Below are 21,439 nucleotides of genomic sequence, written 5' to 3' on the forward strand. Positions count from 1 at the left end.
TTATCGTTTCCTTATTTTTACTTTTTATTTTTTGGTGGTCAGGGCCTCATCATGTCACGTAAACACTCAACTCCTGAGCTGCATTCTCAGCCACTTCATTAATACTTCAGGGAAAAACATGGTGTATGATTTAGTTTGTTTTTGAAGCTTATAAAATAATTCCTCATAATCTTCAAACTGCTTCTTCATCCAACAGTAAGGTTGTAAGGTTCTCCCGTGTGAATGCTGGTGGCTGAAGCCTCATTTCCTGGCAGCATATTCCACCATGTGGCTACCCCACCAGGTTAAAGTCATTGATTATGTACCCCCACATTCCCAGCAGCACTATTCCACAGCCAAAAGATGGAGGCAACCCAAGGATTCATCAAGGGGCGAATGTAATAGGATTCCTCAGCACAATCGATGGAATATTATTTGGCCTTAAAAAAGAAATCTGGACACAGACTAGAACATGGACCCTGAAGACATGCTCAGTGAAATAAGCCAGTCACAAAAGGACAACTACTACACAATTCCACTCACAGGGGGTCCACGAAGTCATCAGACCCACAGAGACAGACAGTATAATGGCAGGTGCCAGGGACTGGGGAGGAGGATGGGGAGTTAGCGATTAATGGGGACAGAGTTTCAGTTTTGCGAGATGAAAACAGCGTTGGAGATGGACAGTGATGATGGCTGCACAACAATGTGAATGTATTTAATGTCACCGAGCTGCACAGTTAGAAATACCTACGTGCTTGCTTGGCATGTGCCACGGCCCTACGTTCAATCTGCAGCACAACAGAACAAAAACAAGCCTGAGATGCTAATTATGTATGGTGTGTATTTTGCTATAAATAAATTAAAAAAAAAAAAGAATCTCACACTGAGGAATCTTACATGGCACCCAGTGTCTTGCTCCATGGTGCTCAGGGCACACTGCAGAGCCTAGTGCAGGACACAGTTGTCTCCTGAGGGCATTTCCAGGAGGAGAGCCACCTCGTGAATACAGGGAAGGGCTTCACAAGTGAAATTGGATCTTTTTATTTTGGGGGGTGGGCAGGTACTGGGGACTGAACTCAGGGGCACTCGGCTACTGAGCCACATCCTCAGCCCTATTTTGTGTTTTATTTAAAGACAGGGTCTTGCTGAGTTGCTTGGGGCCTCACTAAGTGGCTGAGGCTGGCTTTGAACTCACGACCCTCCTGCCTCAGCCTCCTGAGCCGCTGGGATGACAGGCGTGCGCCATCGCAGCCAGCTGAAATTGGATCTTATATACAACTGTGATCTCAGAGACAGAGGTCTGTGCGCATGGGGTCTTGAAGTCACAGCTATCCTTATGCACATTTTCCAGATCAGTGGAGGTGAGGGTAAGGAGGATCAAGCCACTTGCCCAACAACCCACAGCTAGTGAGCAGGTGGGTGCCTTCCCTCATCTGAGACCCACAGTCCCCCAACATTTACAAACAGCAAAGCACTGAACGATGCTAACAGGAAACCAGGGCTCGGCTCACCATTGACGCAGCCGACTTCATCACTCATGTCCTTGCAGTCATGCTCCCTGTCACACTGCCGGCTACCATGGATGCAGGTCCCATCGGAGCACTGGAATTCATCAGGGCGGCAGGTGGCCACAGCTAAGAAAGAAAAGAATGTTCTGATTTTCCAAGGAGGGGCAACTGGAGAAAAAGAAACACAGTGCTCTGCCTTTGTCCAGAGTTCTCCTTTCAACAGTTTCAGCCACACGTTCAACTGCAGTCTCAAAATATCAATGGCACACATACACAAGGGAATATTACTTGTGAATAAAATTATGGCATCTGCAGGTAAATGGATGGAGGGAGTTGGAGAATATCATGCTAAGCAAGAGAAGCTCATCTCAAAAAACCAGGGGCCGAATGTTTTCTGTGATAAGTGGATCCTGATCCATATGGGGGGTGGGGCATGGGATAAATTGGAGGAACTCTGGATGGTGTAAAGGGGAGGGGGGAGATGGAAAAGGGGTAGAAAAGATGGTGGAGTGAGGCGGACATCATCACCCTAGTTACATGTATGATTGCACAAATGGTGTGACTCTACTTCACACAGAAGTGCAAAATTCTCCTCCATTTGTGTCCGATGAATAGAAGAGGCTTTCTACGGTCATGTATAACTGATTAGTACTAATAAATAAATATATAATATATTAATGGAAAAATTATAAATATCAACAATTCTTTAGGTTTAAATTGTGCCCTGAGTATCACAATGAAGCCTTGTGCCATCCCATAGTAGCTAGCCCAGGAAGTGAGCCATCTTTTTTTCCAGTGTATCCATGCTGTATATGCTACTAGCCTGATGGTCTCTAAACAGCTACCTCGGTTATCAGATCAACTGTCACAGTACTGCAATGTTCTTATTCAACTAATCCTTATTTTCCTGAATAATGCTCCCAGAGTACTAGAATGGTGATGGTGACAATTTTGCTACTATATAATAATTACCCTATTATTAGCTATTGTTGTTAATCTTTTCCTCTGTATAACTTATAAATTAAACTTTTGGGGGGAGATACTGGGGTTTCAACCTGAGGCCTTACACATGCTAGGCAAGTGCTCTGCTACTGAGCTACACCCCACACTTTATTTTATTTTGGAACACAGTCTTGCTAAGTTGCTGAGGCTGACCTCAAACTTGGGATCCTCCCATCTCAGCCTCCTATGCAGCTGGGATTACAGGTGTGTGCCACTGCACCCAGCCAGAACTCTCATTTTTAACTCACAGTATATCTCTGCATTAAGAAAAAAAAAAGCAAGCCTGAATGTGCCTATATCAGAACATAAACCTGATGGCTGAAATGGCTGAAAAGGAGATTTTGGCTTTTATGGTCTGAATTCAGGGTAAGGTTATATGGCCATTCTATACCTAGGTTTCCCCATCTGTAACGAGGGGTGGAGGAAGCCTGCTCATGAATTATGGGGGACAAATGAGTTTCTGTCAAGTTTTACAATAATCACACAGAATGCTATCGATCATTTTATAAAATGTGACTTTAAAAACCAGTGTAGGGCTGGGGGTGAAGCTCTGGACTTGTTTAGCCTGCACAAGGCCCTGGGTTCAATGCTCGGCACCGACAAAACCAAACATCGTAGCTACACCCACACAGTGCTTAACTCTGAACACCGCTGTGTGTCTGAGCATAGGTACGAAAACCCCCAGAAAAACGAAATCATCTTCTGGATACACAGTGGAGCTAACCAACGTGTTTAAGGAACCAAAACACTGAGCTAGATCCAGAGTCACGTTTTTTATCTGAACTCTCCAACACACAAACCACTGACCACGTATAGCTACTTAACTTTTAATTACTTAAAATTCAGTAAAGTTGGGCTGGGGTTATGGCTCAGTGGTAGAGTGCTTGCCTAGCATGTGTGAGGCACTGGGTTTCTCAGCACCACATATAAATAAGGAAAATAAAGTCTATCAGCAACTTATATATTAAAAAACAAAATTCAGTAAAGTTCAAAATTCTGTTCGCCAGGTGAACATGCCACACTGGCCATGCAGGGTTCTGGGATATTGCTACCACTGCAGAAAGTTGCACTTGGTGGCCCTGGAACCTAATCAAAGCCTATAAAGATCGATGCAGTTACCCAACCCTATCAGGGGCAACCAGTGCATAGTGAAGTCAAGTGCTCAGCCAAAGGTCACAAAACTTAGTTGTTACCAACCAGGCCTGAAACCCAGGATTCTTTCTGGGTCAATAATACTGCAACTTGTAGGTCGCTTCCTGTGGTGTGGTCTGCATGTGATTTGTCTCCTGCAGGTTACTGTGCTGGAAGCTTGAACCCAGTGTGGTGGAACCTCTAAGAGCTGGGGTATAGGGCTGGGGCTGTAGCTCAGTTGGTAGAGTGCTTGCCTTGCATTCACAAGACCCTGGGTTCAATCCCCAGCACCCCTGCCCCCCAGAAAAAGAGATGGGGTATAAACCACTATGGAAAGCAGTATGGAGATTCCTTAGAATACTTGCAATGGAACTACTATCTGACCCAGCTGTCCCACTCCTCAGTTTATACCCAAAGAACTTAAAATCAGCATACTACAGTGACACAGCCACATCAATGTTTACAGCTGCTCAATTCACGATAGCTCAACTATGGAACCAACCTAGATGCCCTTCAACAGAGGAATGGAGAAATGGAAAAAGAAAATGTGGGGGGCTGGGGTTGTGGCTCAGTGGTAAGGTGCTTGCCTAGCCCATGTGAAAAACTGAGTTTTATCCTCAGCACCACATAAATAAATAAATAAATAAACAAATATATAAATAAACAAATAAACAAAAACAGGTCTACGGTTGTGGCTCAGTGGTAGAGTGCTTGCCTAGCTTATATGGGGTCCTGGGTTTGCTCCTCAGCACCACCTAAAGATAAATAAAGGTATTGTGTCTATCTAGAACTAAAAAATATTTTTTTAAAAAATACAAAAAGTACAAAAAAAAAAGGAAAGAAAGAAGAAAATATGGTACATACACACACTGAAATATTACTCAGCCTTAAAGAAAATGAAATTAAGGCACTTGCAGGTAAACAGAACTAGAGCATATCATGCTAAGTGAAATAAGCCAGTCCCAAAAACCCTAAAACAGAATGTTTTTCTTCTTATTAGAAGCAGAAGCTGATCCATAGTGGGGCGAGGGGATATGAAATAATGAAGAAACTTTGTGTAGAGGGGAGGGAGGGGAAGAGTGGGGCTGTGGGGATGAGAAGGACGATAGAAAGAGACAGACATTATTACTATATATACACGTATGATTACAGTATTGGAACAACTCTGCACCCTGTTCAGCCAGAGGAATGAGAAGCTGTGCTCCATTTGTGTAGTATATGTCAAAATACATCTAAAATACTGTAAAATTAATTAATTAATATAAAAAAAACCAGACTTGGTGCAGAGTGAGAGCGCATCACTAGCCTCTTCTTTGTCTCTGACTTCCTGCCTCACCTGTAATCTCTCCCTCTTATACACACTCCCTGTGCCATCTGCCAAGCTGATGCCAATGCCTTAAGTTCCCAGAACTGCATTAAATAAACTTTTTCATTTATAAAGTTTCCGGCCTCAGGTATTTTGTAAACCAAATGAACTAGCATACTCCCCTTTCAAAAAAAGATTAGCATGCCTGTAACCCCAGCTACTTGGGAGGCTAAGGCAGAAGGATTACAACTTTGAAATTTCAGAAGCTTAGTGAGATCCTAACTTAAATTAAAAAAATAAAAAAAGGCTGGGCACCGTGGGGCACACTTGTAATCCCAGTAACTCAGAAGCTAAGGCAGGAGGATTGTGAGTTCAAAACCAGCCTCAGCAACTTATTGAGGTGCTAAGCAACTCAAAGCCTGTCTCTAAATAAAATACAAAAAAGGGCTGGGGATGTGGCTCAATGGTTAAGTGCCCCTCAGGTCAATCCCTGGTACCACAAAAACATAAAAGACAATTCTGCTCTGGGGACTACTTCCTTCTTAATGGGATCAGTATGACCACAAGAAGCAGCACAGAACAAACTCGGGCTAGGGAGGGAGCTCCGGGGTCAAGTGCTCGCCTGCCACAGGCAAAGCCCTGGGTCACCTCCAGTACCACCAAAACGAAAAAAAAAAAGAAATAGAACCAACTTTCTTGCTGGGGAATTCAAAATTATTAAGCACCCACAGCTAGCAGCAGGCCCCCCGCCTAGGGGACAGTGACAAGACCCCCTGCACACATACTGCAGTTCTCCTCGTCGGACTTGTCCTTGCAGTCAGGGCCGCCGTCGCACCTCCAGCTGCCGTGGATACACTCGCCGCTGCCACAGTGGAACTCAAGGGAGGAACAGGGGCCGGAGTCCCGCTGGGGGCTGGATGTGTCGCGGCCCCCGCAGCGCTGAGGCCACTCGTCTGAGCCGTCCTCGCAGTCGGGGTCACTGTCGCAAGCCCACAGCTCCGGGATGCAGGCGGAGCTATTGCAGCGGAAGCTGGCGGGGCCGCAGGTGGTCACCGGGCAGGAGCCCTCGTCCGAGCCGTCCAAGCAGTCTCGGTCCCGGTCACAGACAAAATGCTGCGAGATGCACTTGCCGTCGTGGCAGCGGAACTCGTCCTGGGAGCAGGTCTTGGCAGCTGCGGAGACAGACAGGAGGCGGCCACCCTGTCACCTGGGTCACCTGGGGTTGTGGCTGAGCGCAGGCCCCACCACGCTCTGCGGCATTGTGAGCAGCCCTGGGTCTGATCCCAGGCACCAAAAAACAAGAAATAAACATACAGCAGGCCTGCTCCCTGATCCACGGCCTCACTTTCCACAATTCTGGTGCCTAGCACTGAATCTAGCCTAAAAATATTAAATAGACCAGCAGCTCGGGAGGCTGAGGCAGGAGGATGGCCAGTGCAGAGCCAGCCTCAGCAATAGCCAGGGCTAAGCAACTCAGAGAGACCCTGTCCCTAAATAAAACCCAAAATAGGGCTGGGGCTGTGACTCAGGGGTTGAGTGACCCTGAGTTCAATCCCTGGTACCAAATATATATATATATATATATTCACACACACACACACACACATAATGGAAAATCTAGAAATAAACAACCCATAAGTTTTGTTTCTCCTCTGTGTGTGTGCAGCTGGAGGAGATCCCATTGAGGGCCTCACCTGTGGCAGGATGGGGCTCTACCACTAGCCACAGCCCAGTTCTTGTAAGCTTTAAATTCCTTTTAATACAGTACATTTTTATTATTTCATAATATTTTTATTATTTGAAAATATTGTTTCATAATATTTTAGAATTATCATATTATATATTACTTCATGATTTATTATATAAATTTATATAAAATTCATTAAAAATCATGTTGTTAGATTATTTTATTTTATGAGAAATAAAATATGTTTATAAGATTATTTTATTACATATAATGTTATTTTATAATATGAGGTATACTGTCATGTATAACTGAGCTCAGCCTCACAGGGTGGCTGGCAGTGGTCATGGTGGCTCACAGCTGCATGGGCCAGGTGGCAGGCACTCATCAAGAACAGCCTGAAGCTGGGCATGGTGGTGCACACCTGTAATCCCAGGCTCAGGAGGCTGAGGGAGGAGGATCGCGAGTTCAAAGCCAGCTTCAGCAACTTATCAGGGCCCTAAGCACTCGATGAGACCCTGTCTCTAAATAAAATACAAAAAAGGGCTGGGGATGTGGCTCAGTGGTTAAGAGCCACTGAGTTCAATCCTGGGTCCCCCCTCAAAAAAGAACAGCCTGAGGGTGCTCGGCAACCCTGGGACAGGTACTCGCTCCTCCACTGCAGTGCTCCTTGTCATAGTGGAATTTGAGAGGTGAGATACAGCCCCCTGGGGAACAATGCTTGTCTACTTCCCACTCCCCAGAGCCCTGGTGGGCTCTGGCACAGGCTGGACCTGTCACACACAAATGGCCTGGGGTGGGCAAGCTACTGGGACACACTTACGACAGTTTTGCTCGTCTGAGCCATTCTCACAGTCCACTTGGCCATCGCATTTCCAAAAGTTAGGAATGCAGCGGTTGACATGGCCCCCACAGTTGAAGTCCCCCGATTTGCAGGTGACGGACACTAAGGGAGAAAAAAGATTAAACCCTAACTCGAATGCAGATCAGCTGGTATCCCAAGGCCCACCTTTGTCAAAGAAAACTCCAGAACTTTTCAGAAAGTGGAGGCCAACCCTAACTTTATAGCTCAAAACGAAAGTCATGCAATGGTATTTGTTAAAAATTAGACATTGAGGGGCTGGGGTTGTGGCTCAGCAGTAGAGCGCTCGCCTAGGACGTGTGAGGCCCTGGTTCGATCCTCAGCACCACATAAAAATAAATAAACAAAATACAGGTATTGTGTCCAACTACTACTAAAAAATAAATATTTTTTAAAAAATAGACATTAGGTGATGCAAAGATTTTGCAGGAGCTAGAGGTGGTGGCTGAGCAGCACTGTGAAGGCATTAACGCTTCTGAGCTATTTGCTTTATATTAGGGGAAATTTACCTCAATAAAGATATGGCCAGAGAGGCTGAGGTAGCACTCAGTGGTAGAGCATGTGTTTAGTTAGCAGGCATGAGGCCCTGGGTTTCAACCTGGCACCACACACATTCAAAAAAAAGAAGGAAGAAAACTCTAGTACAAGCTGAGGAGCCTTTATCTGAAATGCAAATGCTTGGAATCAGAAGAGTTTCAGATTTGGGGTTTTATAATATTTGCATATATATAATGAGATGTCTTGGGGATGGGACCCAAGTCTAAGGAAATCCATTGATGTTTCCACATACACCTTATATGCACACCTTATATGCACACCTTATATGAGGGTAATTCTATATACTATCTTTAGAGCACCTGTGTTTTGACTGTGACCCTTCGCATGAGGTCAAGTGTGGAATTTTCCACTTATATATCAACACCCAAAAAGTTCTGGATTTTGCTGGGCAAGGTGGTGGTACACACCTGTAATCCTACCAACTTGGGAGACTAAAATAGGGATATCACAAGTTCAAGGCCAGTCTCAGCAATTCATTGAGGCCCTAAACAACTCAGTGAGACAGGTGTCTCAGTAAAATATAAAAAAGGTCTGGGGATGTGGCTCAGTGGTTAAGTACCCATGAGTTTAGTCCCTGGTACCAAAAAAAAAAAAAAAAAGGCTGGGGATATAGCATTTCCAGGTTCAATCCCCAGTACCTAATAATAACAATAAAGGTTGGATTTTGAAGGATTTCAAAACATGGATTTTTGGATAAAGGATGCTCAACCTGGAACATCTCTCCCCATCTCCTAATTTGTGGTTCATTCATTCACTTGGCCACTTTTGTACAGGTCATTATTAAAAAGAGTCAGGAGGGGCTGGGATGTAGCTCAGTGGTGGAGTCGGGGTAGATGGTGGGGTATGCTCAAAGGAACTCACTGCATGTCTCCTGGGACTCGTCAGAGCCATCCTGGCACTCGGGGCTGCCGTCACAGACCCACTTGTAGGAGATGCATTTTCCATCCAGACATTGAAACTCGTTTCTTCCACACTTGCCTTCCACTATGAGAGAAGAAAAGGGGAAGAAGAAAGTTGCTCAAAACTAGAATCGGAAACTGACCACATTTCGCATTTCTGTTTCCTGTCAACCAAAGAATGAAACAGAAATGTAATCCCATCCATCACAGTCCGATTCCCAGGAAATTAAACAGAATGAAATATCAAAACCCCAAGGACAGTGGAGGATGCAATGAATAAACTCAAAAGAAAGACTTGCCAATCACATTGAAGGTTCTGACACCCTGGCTATTGAATGCAAAGTACAGATCCATTGAGATATAGGAGCAAAATATTAGAACTTCTGTGCACAGAAATAAAGAAATTAGCTAGGTGTGGTGGTACGCGCCAGTAATCTCAGTTGGCTTGGGAGGCTGAGGCAGGAGGATCTCGAGATTGAGTTCAGCGTGGGCAATTTAGTAAGGCTCTAAGCAACCTAGCAAAACCCTGTCTCTAAATAAAATATAAAACGGGCTGGGATGTAGCTAAGGAGTTAAGCACCCCTGGGCTCAATCCCTGGCACCAAAATAAATAAATTAATTAAATTAAATAAAAAAGGGCTGGGGATATAGCTCAGTGTTTAACTGCCTCCTGGGTTCAATCCCTGGTACCAAAAATAAAATAACATAAACTTCCATAGGAAAGTAAAAACTTAAATTTTTAGACAAAAGCGAAGATATTGTAAATACCCAGGAAATTTCCCCAAGTATATGATGTTTGTATATTTAAAAAGAGACCAAAATGCTAATATCTGCATATAGTTTTGATTTAGCTAGGTGTGGTGGTGCACACCTATAACCCTAGCTACTTGGGATGCTGAGGCAGGAGGAGCCAAGTTCAAGTTGCCAGCCTGTGCAACTTAGCAATACTCAAAATTAAAAATAAAAAAAGGAAGGAGCGGGTTGGGACTGTAGCTCAGTGGTAGAGCACTTGCCTACCTTGTGGGAAGCACTGGCTCTAATCCTTAGCGCCACATAAAAATAAACAAATAAAATTAAAAAGGCATCCTGTCCATCTACAACTACAAAAAAATAAAGGACTATAGTGCTCAGTCCATACCCATACCAAAAAAAAATACATATATTTATATATCTAAGATATATATATTTCTATATTTATATGTGAACTGGAATCAGGCAAACATTCACAAATCAACAGCACAGTTGGCCTTTCAAATCTATAGGTTCCTCAGCCACAGATTCAACATGTTGGAAATATTTTGAAAAACATGTTTTCTGAACTTATGGACTTCAGTGGTAGATTGCTTGCCTAGTATGTATGAGGCCCTGGGATCCCCCCCAGAAACACACACACACACACACACAAACACACACACACACACACTTTTATGGACCATGGACCATTTGGGAAAAAGAAGTCTTTAGGGGAAGCTATGTGAAGGCAAGACCTTGGGACCAATGCTCAAGGCACATCCTTGGCTAAAATAAAGAATTGTGGTTTCTACCAAGATTCAGAGCCATTTTCAGATGAAGATGACCCACTGCCCCAAAGAAACAGAAAGAAGTTGCCCAATACATCTTTCCAGGCCACGAACCTGTGGCCAGTACTCCTCCTCCCATCTCAGTTCCTCTCAGACACATCCACCTGCAGATCTGTAAATTACCAGTCAGAAACTTCCTCTGCCAGCAAGAGAGAGATGCCAGGAGGTCACAAGATTTCACCCCTCTACCCGGCCCTCAACACTAACAATGACAACATCAAAGAAGGTCCTTCCTTTCACAGAACTGCATGGAAAGTGCAGCGTCATCAGTTCTGATGCTGGTTCACCTAAATGTTTTACAACGTCAAACCCCACTGTGGTCCCTTCTGAGGCACTTCCCCTCCTCCTTTGCTCAGTTAACCCCCACTGTTTGTTCAGGTCAACATGGATGCTAACCTGCTTCAATAAAAAACTGGGTTAGGACTATGACCTCCAAGTATAATTTTTTCTCACCCTACCACACTATGTAGAAAAGATCTCTGTACTTATGTATCTCCCAGCCCAGAATTAAAACTCTTTGAGGAGGGTTGGGGATACAGTTCAGTTGGTAGAGTCTTCCCTCGCATGCACTGGGTTCAATCTCCAGCACCACCAAAAAAAAAAAATTTTTTTTTTTGAGAATAAGGGATGTTATTGTCATTCTTGCATCATGATGCAGTCTCAGCCCAATTCCTGACATGGACACAATCACTGCATTCAACAGGTATGCACAGAATCATGACCTAGGAAAAAGCAGGGGTGCCTCAGTGGTAGAACAAGTGCTTAGCATACATGAAGCCTTGGTTTCTATTCCTAGCACCAAAAAGGAAGAGAAGAAAAGAGAAAAGAAAAATTATGGCCTGGTTTATCACCTGACTTGGATAAAAGGGCTGCTCTTCCACACTTGAAAGGGTAATAGGACAGAATCTATCAAAATTTAAAATGCCAAGTAAATCCTTATGATTCTGCAGAAATACTAACACATATGCACATAGATAGTAAGTTCAAGGATACCCAGTGAATCCTTCCTTTATATAATAGTGAAAAGAAGGAAGAACTGGCTGTAATTTGAAAATACTATTGCAAATTCAGTGGTGCTCCCTTTGAAAGGTAAGGCCTGATGCTTTTCTTCAGGAGTGTGTACTAGACATTGAGGGACTTGCTTCTACCAAACAGGAAAAATTAAGGTGATGGGGAGTCATTTCAGAGCCTAGGTCACCAAAGGCACTGTAGCTTCTTGCATCTCTTACTGCACGGGATGTCAGATGCTTGTCATGAGGTCACTCAAGCAGTCCCAGGGAGAGCTCCATACAACCAGTAAATAAAGCCACTAGGTGGTCCTTCAACCCTAGCCAAGCCTTCCTATACCTACAGCCCCTGCAAATATGGTTTTTGCAGTGCATTTTAACAGCAACTTGGTGAAAGTCCCCATGCTACAACCATTTAGCAATGCTGCTTCCAAATTTCTGACCTACAGAAACAACAAAACAATAATGTCTTTATTTTTGTTGTTGTTGTTTGATAAATTGGGGATTTATCACTGAGCTACACTGCCAGTTTCTTTTTCTTTTCTTTCTTTTGAGACAGGGTCTCACTAAGTTGCCCAGGCTGGCCTCAAACTTGCCATCTTCCTGCTTCAGTCTCCAGAGTTGCTGGGATTATAAATGTGCGCCACCACAACTGACTGTAATGTGTTGTTTTAAGGCACTAATTTTTGGAGGAACTTGCTATGCTGCAATAGATAATTAAAATATAATCTAATGTGAAAGGTATCTCTAGTGGGTTAGAAGCAGAGCTCAGTGGCAGAACAACTGCCCAGCATGCACAAAGCTGTGGATTCCATCTGCAGCACTGCAGGGAAAAAGTCTATCTATAGACATCATTATATACATATGTAAGCATAGTATATATGAAATACAGAGCATCTATAGAATATTATATAGATTTACCTATATCTATGTTTATAACCATACATCTATTATATGGCTATCATAAAAATATCACATTACACACGCATTTACATTTCCATGTCCGTTAAATATTTGTAATACAGATTCACGCTTATATTTATACCTATGTATCTATTACATATATAATAGATTTACATGCATTTATATTGATATTACATATTATATAGGCATACATATTTATTTTATAGATATTTTATGTTTTATAGATCTCTATGTAGATATATATAATATAGGATATGATTTGACTATGATTCAATCCATCCAAATTCATATTGGAATTTTCCTCCTAGCAACTAGGACACTGCGGCCAGCCAATGATAGCAAGTAGAGGTCAGCCCAGGCAACTTAACCAGACCCTGTGTCAAAATTAAAAAAAAAAAACAAAAACAAAAAAAAAAAACAGGGTTGGGGTTGTAGCTCAATGGTATAGCACTTGCCTAGCATGTATGAAACACTGGGTTCGATTCTCAGCACCGCATATAAATAAATAAATAAAATAAAGGTCCATTGACAACTAAAAAAAATAATAATAATTAAAAAAGTAAGTAAAATCAGGGGCTGGGGCTGTGGCTCAGTGGCAGAGCACTTGCCTAGCATGTGTGAGGCACTGGGTTCAAACCTTAGTACCACATAAAAATAAATAAATAAAATCAAGGTATTTGTGTCCAACTACAACTGGAAAATAGATATTTAAAAAAAAAAAATTTTTTTTTTGAAAGAAAATCAAGTGAAATCAGGGGATGTAGTTCTGTGACAAAGCAACACTGAATTCAATTCTCTGTATCAAAAAAAAAAAAAAGGAAAGGAAGGAAGGAAGAGGAAAAGCCCTCCCGGTGTGCGGATGTGAGAACTAGAGGGACTTTGAAGCGATTGGGCTGGTGAGAGGGAGTCACGCAGTTCTCGCGAGACTGGATCAGTTATGGGAGCCGGCGGTTATAAAGCAAGCTGCCCCCCAGGCTTGTCCCCTCCGCATGCGCAGTGTGCGCACTTTGCCTTTCAGCTTTTTCCTCGCTGCGCGAGGCCCGGGCAGGTTGAGGCGGTCCTGTGCTGGCCTTTCAACCTTCAGAACCGTGAGCTAAATAATTTTCCTTTATGTACAATATATTTTAATATATAGAATATCTACATGGATATCCAAGTAAAATATATGATAATGTGACTCCTCCACAGCCATCGAAAGGGTGACGTCAGTCATCCACCAGGGGACACGGGCGGTCCACAACGTACTACGCCGGGAAAAGCCAGGTGCAGAAGTTTGTAGTAGTTCCCAGTAATCCGCTATATCTGGGTGTCACATAGGAAATCACGGCAAGGGGGCTTCTTTTTAGTATTCGCTTTAGGAGTGTTTGGTTTTAAGAATGCTTTATTCTTGAACCTTAAAAAAAAAAAAAAAGAAAGAAAGAAAAAGAAATCGCACAGGTGGCTGGGTGCAGTGGCGCATGCCTGTAATCCCAGCAGTTTGGGAGGCTGAGGCAGGAGGCTGAGGCAGGAGGATGGCGATTTCAAAACCAGCCTTAGCAATTTAGCGAGGCGCTACGCAACTCAGTCAGACCCTGTCTCAAAATACAAAAAAGGGCTCGGGATGTGGCTCTGGTTAAGTACCCCTGAATTCAATCCTTGGTACCAAAAAGAAAAAGAAAAAAAAATCGCACAGGAGAACCTAGAGGTAGGTCAGTGCTTGTCTCTGGCTTTAGCCCTCCTTGCTGTCAGCTGTTTTGGTTGCCTTTGGTAGTTTTAACCAGTAGGCTGAGGCAGGAGACCTCAGGATGCCCTTGAACATCTCATTCAACCTTGACCTTGGGTTTAGGGTTGGGGGTGATCTAGTTGAAGAATCACCTTAGAGAACTGGACACCACCACGTTGTTAGACTTTATTCCTTTGTTTTGTTTTGGTCTGGGGATCTAGTCCAGGCCCCTATTATACGTTATTACCATGCCCTGGTTTACTTCTATAAATTCCAAACTTCCAGATGAGTATTCTTTCACTGCCTAAAAATCTGTGAATCAAAATTAAACTAATATTTAGTTCTTTTTAGTATATTTTGATTTCTTTATAAATGCATAAGGCCCTGAGTTTAATCCCTAGCACACACAAAAAGTGATTTTTGAAAGACCGTTCTTTTGATTTACTTCTCTATTTATGTATGTATCTGTGCATTTATTTGAATTTTCAAATACACATGGACAGACAGAGACATCTGACTTAACATATCTGGTACAAGGATCCATGTAAGAAATATCTGCCCCTTTATCCATTCTGCACTGATAGCTCACTCAGGATTTTTATAGATTCTCTGAGAGGCACTGTCATAAGGTGCTTAGACAGCCTTGGGTTTAATTAACTTTCCAAGCTATTTAACTAGAAAAGCTTGGGTAACTGACTTAACCTTGCTGGGCCTCAATTTCTTCATCTGTGAAATGGGTGAGAACAGTGGTTCCTATTTCCCAAAGGGTATCATGGGGATTAAAAGAACAGAACAAAAAAGGAACCCCACCCAGATGCTGACGTAATAAACATCAACTTAAAAGCAGAGATATAGAGGGCTGAGGTTGTAGCACAATGGTGGAGTGCTGGCTAGCATGTGTGAGGCACTAGATTTGGTCCTCAGCATCACATAAAATTAAATAAACCAGGTGTGGTGGCACATGCCTATAATCTCAGCAGCTAGGAAGGCTGAGGCAGGAGCAGTACAAGTTCAAAGCCAGCCTCAGCAAAAGCGAAGTGCTCAGCAACTCATTGAGACCTTATTTCTAAATAAATAAAATACAAAATAGGGGTGGGATGTGGCTCAGTGGCCAAGGGTCTCTGAGTTTAATCCCCAGTACCAATAAATAAATAAGCACTGGGTTCCATCCTTAGCACCACATAAAAATAAATAAGCCAGCCATGGTGGCTCACACCTGTAATCCCAGCAGCTCAGAAGGCTGAGGCAGGAGGATTGCAGTTTCAAAGCCAGCAACTTAGTTAGGCTGTAAGCAACCTAGTGAGACCTTGTCTCAAAACTGAAAAAAAAAAAAAAAAAAAAAGTGCTGGGAATGTGACTCAGTGGTTAAGCATCCTTGAATTCAATCAGTGGCACCAGGAAAAAAAAAAAACTAAATAAAATTTAGAAAAAAAGCAGAGATACAGTACAGGCTGGGCATGGTGGCACATTCCTATAATCCCCATGGCTTAGGAGGCAGATGCTGGAGGATCATGCAGGTTCGATGCCAGCCTCAGCAACTTCGTGAGGTGTGAGGCTGTAAGCAACCTAGGGAGACTGCCTCAAAAAAAAAAAAAAAAGAGAGAGATCTATATAGATGTATGTGTAAAATCATAATAATCTGACTCCTCCAACATATTATCTAATGGTGTATTACTCAGAAATAAGAGCCAAAGGGTTATCACACAAATCAACACAGATCCCAAAAACCTTATGTTGTCTCTGACTTCTTTTGCTCCGGAGTACATACTCTGCATTTATGTTCCATTCTTTTATAGGCAAAACTAATTTTCTAATTCCAGAAATCAGATTAGTGGTTGTCTCTGAGATGTGTGTGTGTTGTGGGAGGAGTGATTTTGCTGGAAAAGGGTACAATGGAACTTTCTGGGAGGCTAGAAGTATTTTGTATCCTCATGGTAGGTGTGTGGTTCATGGATGTAGAGAATGATAAAAACTCATGTAACTGGTCACTTAATATCTGTCCACTTAATAATGTCAATTGTATCTCAATTAAAAAAAAAAAAAAAAACAGGGCTGGGGTGGAGCTCAGTGGTAGAGAACATTAGTATGAGCAAGGCCCTGGATTCCATCCCCAGCATGGGAAAAGAAAAGATCTTCCAAGATCTTCCAGATTCAAGTTCTGTGCCTCTGGCAGAGGTTAGGAAGCAGTCCAGGTGAGATTAGGAGAGGCATGAGGAGGGCTGAAAGATGGATGGAAGTTGTAATGATGGGGAGATATAAAGGAGGATTCAGAAGAATAAAAAGAACTTGATAACTGTAAGTTCCAAGTAGGCCTGTCCTGAGTGGCCCCAGTTGGGAGCCATATGATAGGAATATGGGTAGAAAACAGGAAGGGAAGAGAGAAGCAAATGAGTTCTGAAGTCAGCTGTGGTTACAGGATACTGATAATTCTACTGCCCCATTACTTATCTGAACAGGATAAATCCCTTAGAGGTGCTACAATGTACCCCACACCCTACTGACTCATAGCTGAGTAGTGATCGGGCTAAAAGAAGGAAATGACTCACTCTCACATAGAGTGGGCAAAAAGCAACTAGGATTCCAGGATTTCGATAAATAAAAAGGGAAGTTCAGGCACGGGGCACTGGCAATAAAGATCTTGGGGGAGGAGCTTCTGTCACCCCATCTGGCGACAGCAGCTCTGGTGACCATCAATCCATTGCTCTCATCTTTGCATAAGGGACCATGTTACAAACTAAATGTGCCATTTGAAGGACTGGAAATACTAATAACACCTAAAAGCCCCTTATAGAATGAAAGAAGCTGGGAGTGGTTGCACACTTCTTTTAGCCCACCTTCTCAGGAGCTGAGGAAAGAGGATCATAAGTTTAAGACCAGCCTCAGCAACACAGCCAGATCCTGTCTCAAAAACTAAGGAGTCCGGGAAAAGGAGTGCTGGGGGTGTTTAGCACCCCTGGCTTCAATCCCCAGTACCACCACCAAAAAAAAAAGAATAAATAAAATAAAATCCCCTCCCTGGACATCAAGTCTTCCCCTAGCTACAATTCGGATTTTTAGCACAGGTGCTCAAGATCTCTGTTTCCTCATGCTAGGGATGCCTACGATATTCTAAGCACTGCACCCTCCCTTAAAAAAAGATCTAAGGGCCAGGCATGGTGGCACATGCCTCTAATCCCAGCAGCTCAGGAGGCTGAGGCTGGAGGATTGTGAGTTCAAAGCCAGCCTCAGCAACTTAGCAAGGCCCTAATCGACTTACTGAGACCCTGTCTCAAAATAAAAAAATATTTTTAAAAAAGGGTTGGCGATGTGGCTCAGTGTAAGTACCCCTGGTTTTGATTCCTGGTACCAAATTAAAAAAAAAAAGTTTCCTGGCTGGAGCTGTTGCTCAGTGGCAGAGTGCTTTGCTTAGCATGCAAATACCCTTGGTCCAGGGGAGGGGAGACACTGGGGTTGCGGCTCAGTGATAGAGTGCTTGCCTAGCACACATGAGGCACTGGGTTCGATCCTTAGCACCACATAAAAATAAATAAAATAAAGATATTGTGTCCATCTACAACTAAAAACCATATATATATATATATATATATATATATATATATATATATATATATATATATAGTTCCACCCCCCAGCATTGAAAGGAAAAAAAAGAAAAAAAAAACATCTCTTAGACTCAAAACTTAGCGCTCTCGTGTCATGAATGACAAGCCAGAAACAAAGTTATCGAAACAGAAAAGGAGAACACACATTTCTGCTTTTCATGCCCACATACAAATCAGGTGGTGAATGCTTTCGATGTTTTTTCCAGGCTATTGAACATAGTTGTGGTTCGGAGAAAACAAAATAGTGTATACAGTTGTTTCCTTGAAAAAAGAAAATCCATTGGCAGTCGCAAACTCAAATTGAAAATAAATGAGAAATTGAGAAATCAATTGACCACTGAGCAGTGTGTCATGCACTGGTGGTCCCAGCTACTCTGGAGGCTGAGGTGGGAAAATCACTTGAGCCAAGGACTTAGGGGCCAACCTGGGCAATATAGCAAAAACTCTGTCTCCTAAAAAGGGGGAAAACGATTCGGGAGGCTGAGGCAGGAGGATTGCAAGTTTGAAACCAGCCTCAGCAACTTAGCGAAACTCTTAAAATAAAAATATAAAAGGGACAGAAAGGTAGCTCAGTGGCAGAGCAGCCCTGGATTTCATCTTCAGTACCAAAAACAAGATCAGGGCTGGGGTTGTAGCTCAGCCTAGGGGTTGAGCACTTGCCTAGCATGAGTGAGGTCCTGGGTTCGATTCTCAACACCACATAAAAATAAAATAAAGTCCATTGACAACTAAAAAAATGAAGGAAAATAAAAAAATAAAATAAAAAAATAAAGGAGAGGCCCTGGATTTCATTTCCAGCACCAACAAAGAAAACCACAAGACAGGTCAGTGCATGGATGCTTTTTCCCAAAGGCAGGTAAATTTTGTCACCTGTTCCTTTTGGGAAGGGTAGCCTGTCTCTGTCACTGTTCAAGGCTGCTTAATTCCAGAGTCAGTTAGCAACAAAAGGCCATTTGCTTGATATCCAGGAAGGGTGTGAACGCTGTTAATGTACTTAATATGAAAAGGGGACATCAAAAGGCTCATAAAAGCACCAAGCAACAGAAGCATCTAGAGTTGGATCTTATCAGAAGTGTAATCCTATAGATAAGAGCAGGAATTTCCTAGAAAGAATAAGGAACTAATTCTCCCAGAAAGGTTTTAATTTCAAGAAAGATCACCCTGTAGACACCTCACACACAATAGTTGATGATCCCGATCTGATTTTTAGCTAAATGAAGGCAAGCAGTTTGGATTCCAACTACTTCCATTCTTAAAGGAAACTGACAAGAAATGTTTCAGGAAGTGCTCTGAAGACAGCTGGGAAGCTAGCTGGAGCCCTTAGGGCTACTAAAAACATACATTATGATGGGGCTCTCTGAAGTCTGGGGAAACAGCATCCTGGGGAAGAGAAGACACATCAGATCCTCAGCCTGGCCAACCAGAGAGACAGGAAACGAAATTGAGCCACTCATGTTAGTCTTGCTCAAGACTTAACTGGCCACATTTTCTAAAGTGGATCAGTGAGTGAAGGACAAGGTAATCTGGTGCACCCTGAGGAAGCTGGCTCTATCCATTCTATATATACATCTAGGTGGCTGAAATATCCCAACAGTCATGCTGGCTATTTTGAAGCATCCTCTCTCCTTCTCCCAGCGGAAATGGGTGTGTCACAGTGGGAATTTCAAGACAAGACATTCAGAATTCTTCCTCCGAAGCCAAACGCCAGCCAGTAAAACAACAAAACCTTTTTCTACATGGTTGCTCAGGCATTGCCTGTCCTTTCATAAGTTTAAGCGGTTCTGAGTAGGAAAAAGACCATTTAGCTCTTGCCTAAAGCAGCGCCGACTGCCTCTAGGAAGCTAATTTAAAGCCATCTAAGAAAGCCGTAACTCGGGATCTTGTACCAACTGGCCTCTTGGCCAAATCTAAATTCAAACTTGCCCTCCTAAAAGGAAAAATCGCCACGTGGGCAACTCGGCCACCCTAAAGGGTGTGGTCCCCGCCCCACCCTGGCTGCAAGTCTCAGGTTTGGACCAAGGAGCAATGGGAGTTTCTAAGGTAACATTTCAGCCCTGAGGTCTAAGGGTGGCCTGGGCCACATCTGTGTAATTGACGGGGAGGTGAAGAAAAAGGTGGAGCTGGAGAAGAAACTGCAGCCTCTGCCCAGACGTGCTTAGCGGGTCCTTTCCATGCTCCCGGAAGCAGCTTCAGAACGGGTGGCCTCCTTTGTGACAGGACTCAGCCTGCCCGGGGTACCACGCCAGTCCAGCCCTGCGTATTCACAAGCCATGCCTTACACATCCGCCTCTGACTCCCGTTGGACAAGGGGAGTGGCTCGAGGCTCGCCTGTTCAGACTGCACCCAATGGGAGCCTGGGGGCGGGTCCTGGAGGCGGGGCTTGGGGCGGTACCCCTGGGCTATCCCGCGCTGGGAGCATGGGAGGTTACAAGAGTTCCAGCCGGCACAAAGCCCATCTGGACCCTACTGCCTGTGGGCAGAGGTGAAAGAGTATACCAGGCCTCCAAGTTGGGCAGTGGGGCTTCGAGTCACCCTTGCCCCAAGCATGGGGGGTGGAAATCTCAACATTTAGGCCTGGATGTCCCTACACCCACTCTGAGGAATTTGCGGTGGCCCCTTCCCTGGCGGAGACTTGGAATAGTCGAGCTAGGTTTCCGCTGAGCCTACAGTGACTCCCACAATCCTTGCTCCTCCCTCCCATGAGTATTCTCTCCAGCCGCTTGGGAGGATCCTTGTGCCATGTACCCACAAGTCTCCCAAGCAAGGAGTGATTCTCTTTCGCTCCTCACTTCTAAATTACCAAAAGGCTCCCGGAGATCAGTGGGCTGCCTTTACCCCGCAGGGGATCCTGGAGCAAGCCTTACCTTTAGCCCCCACCGCAGCGAAGAGTAGTGCGACAGCCCAGTGCAGCCCCCAGTCGGCGGTCCTCATGTTCACAGCGTCCACCTACAGTGTCTCCGCCCGGCTACAACCCCTCAGTATCCCTGCTGGAAACCAAGGCTTCGAGCAGCTCAGCGGCGACTACACGCGGGGCTAGAGTCATTTGCAGCATTTCTATGTGAGGTTTCTAGTAGGGGGAGGAGTTTGCAGTGGGGTGATTTTCAAAACTCTTCACCTCACTGCGGAGGAGGAGCTTCGAACGGCCGATGTGACATCGGCTTTTTAACCCGTGAAGCCCTGACTTGGATTCCAGTTCTTTCAAAGCTGCTCCAAAACAGGGGCTTGATTTAGTCCTCCGTGAAGAGTAGATTTCCCCCCCTCAGTTGAAATGCATCTTTTGAAAGATTCCTTGAAATGTCTCAACTTTTGAAACTGCCACGTTTCTTTTTCATTCCCAAAGAATAATCTTCATCCTTTGAAATGCTCCCATGGTCTAACGAGGATCTCCTTTCTGCCGCAAAAGGAAAATAGAAATATTGGAAACTTCCTTTCCTCTTTTATCCTTTCTGTATTTGCCCTTTCCTTTCTAGCAATTGTGTGTGGATTTCTAAGTTTAGTTGCATATAGTTTTTGATGGATATTCCAAATCGCCTTATAAACAGTAATTAGGAATTTAAATAAACTTTCAGGAAAGTACAGACAAAACATTATTTTGTTTTATCTAGCTAGCACTTGGATAAATTATGACCAAAAACATCTCAAAAATCAATTAGCCCAATACCTGGGGTCTGGATAGAAATATTGATTTTAGG

The 21,439-nt window shown here is 43.7% G+C and overlaps 1 protein-coding gene across 1 annotated transcript in view; it reads right to left on the reverse strand.

Annotated features, from left to right (window-relative positions):
- Window positions 1–20,820, reverse strand: part of Ldlr (low density lipoprotein receptor) — a 41,020-nt gene extending 20,200 nt beyond the window's left edge. Inside the window, exons 1-5 of the mRNA XM_046436745.1 lie at window positions 20,612–20,820; window positions 8,895–9,017; window positions 7,437–7,559; window positions 5,715–6,101; window positions 1,494–1,616 (exon numbers count right to left, since the gene is read on the reverse strand). Of these exons, the coding sequence (XP_046292701.1) occupies window positions 1,494–1,616; window positions 5,715–6,101; window positions 7,437–7,559; window positions 8,895–9,017; window positions 20,612–20,678 (823 nt within the window). The 5' untranslated portion in view covers window positions 20,679–20,820. The remainder of the gene's footprint in view (window positions 1–1,493; window positions 1,617–5,714; window positions 6,102–7,436; window positions 7,560–8,894; window positions 9,018–20,611) is intronic.
- Window positions 20,821–21,439: the final 619 nt, after the last annotated feature.

This window comes from Marmota monax, unplaced genomic scaffold, assembly GCF_021218885.2.
Source record: "Marmota monax isolate L192 unplaced genomic scaffold, Marmota_monax_Labrador192_F-V1.1 WCK01_AAM20220418_F8-fsc00021, whole genome shotgun sequence".
NCBI lineage: Eukaryota > Metazoa > Chordata > Mammalia > Rodentia > Sciuridae > Marmota > Marmota monax.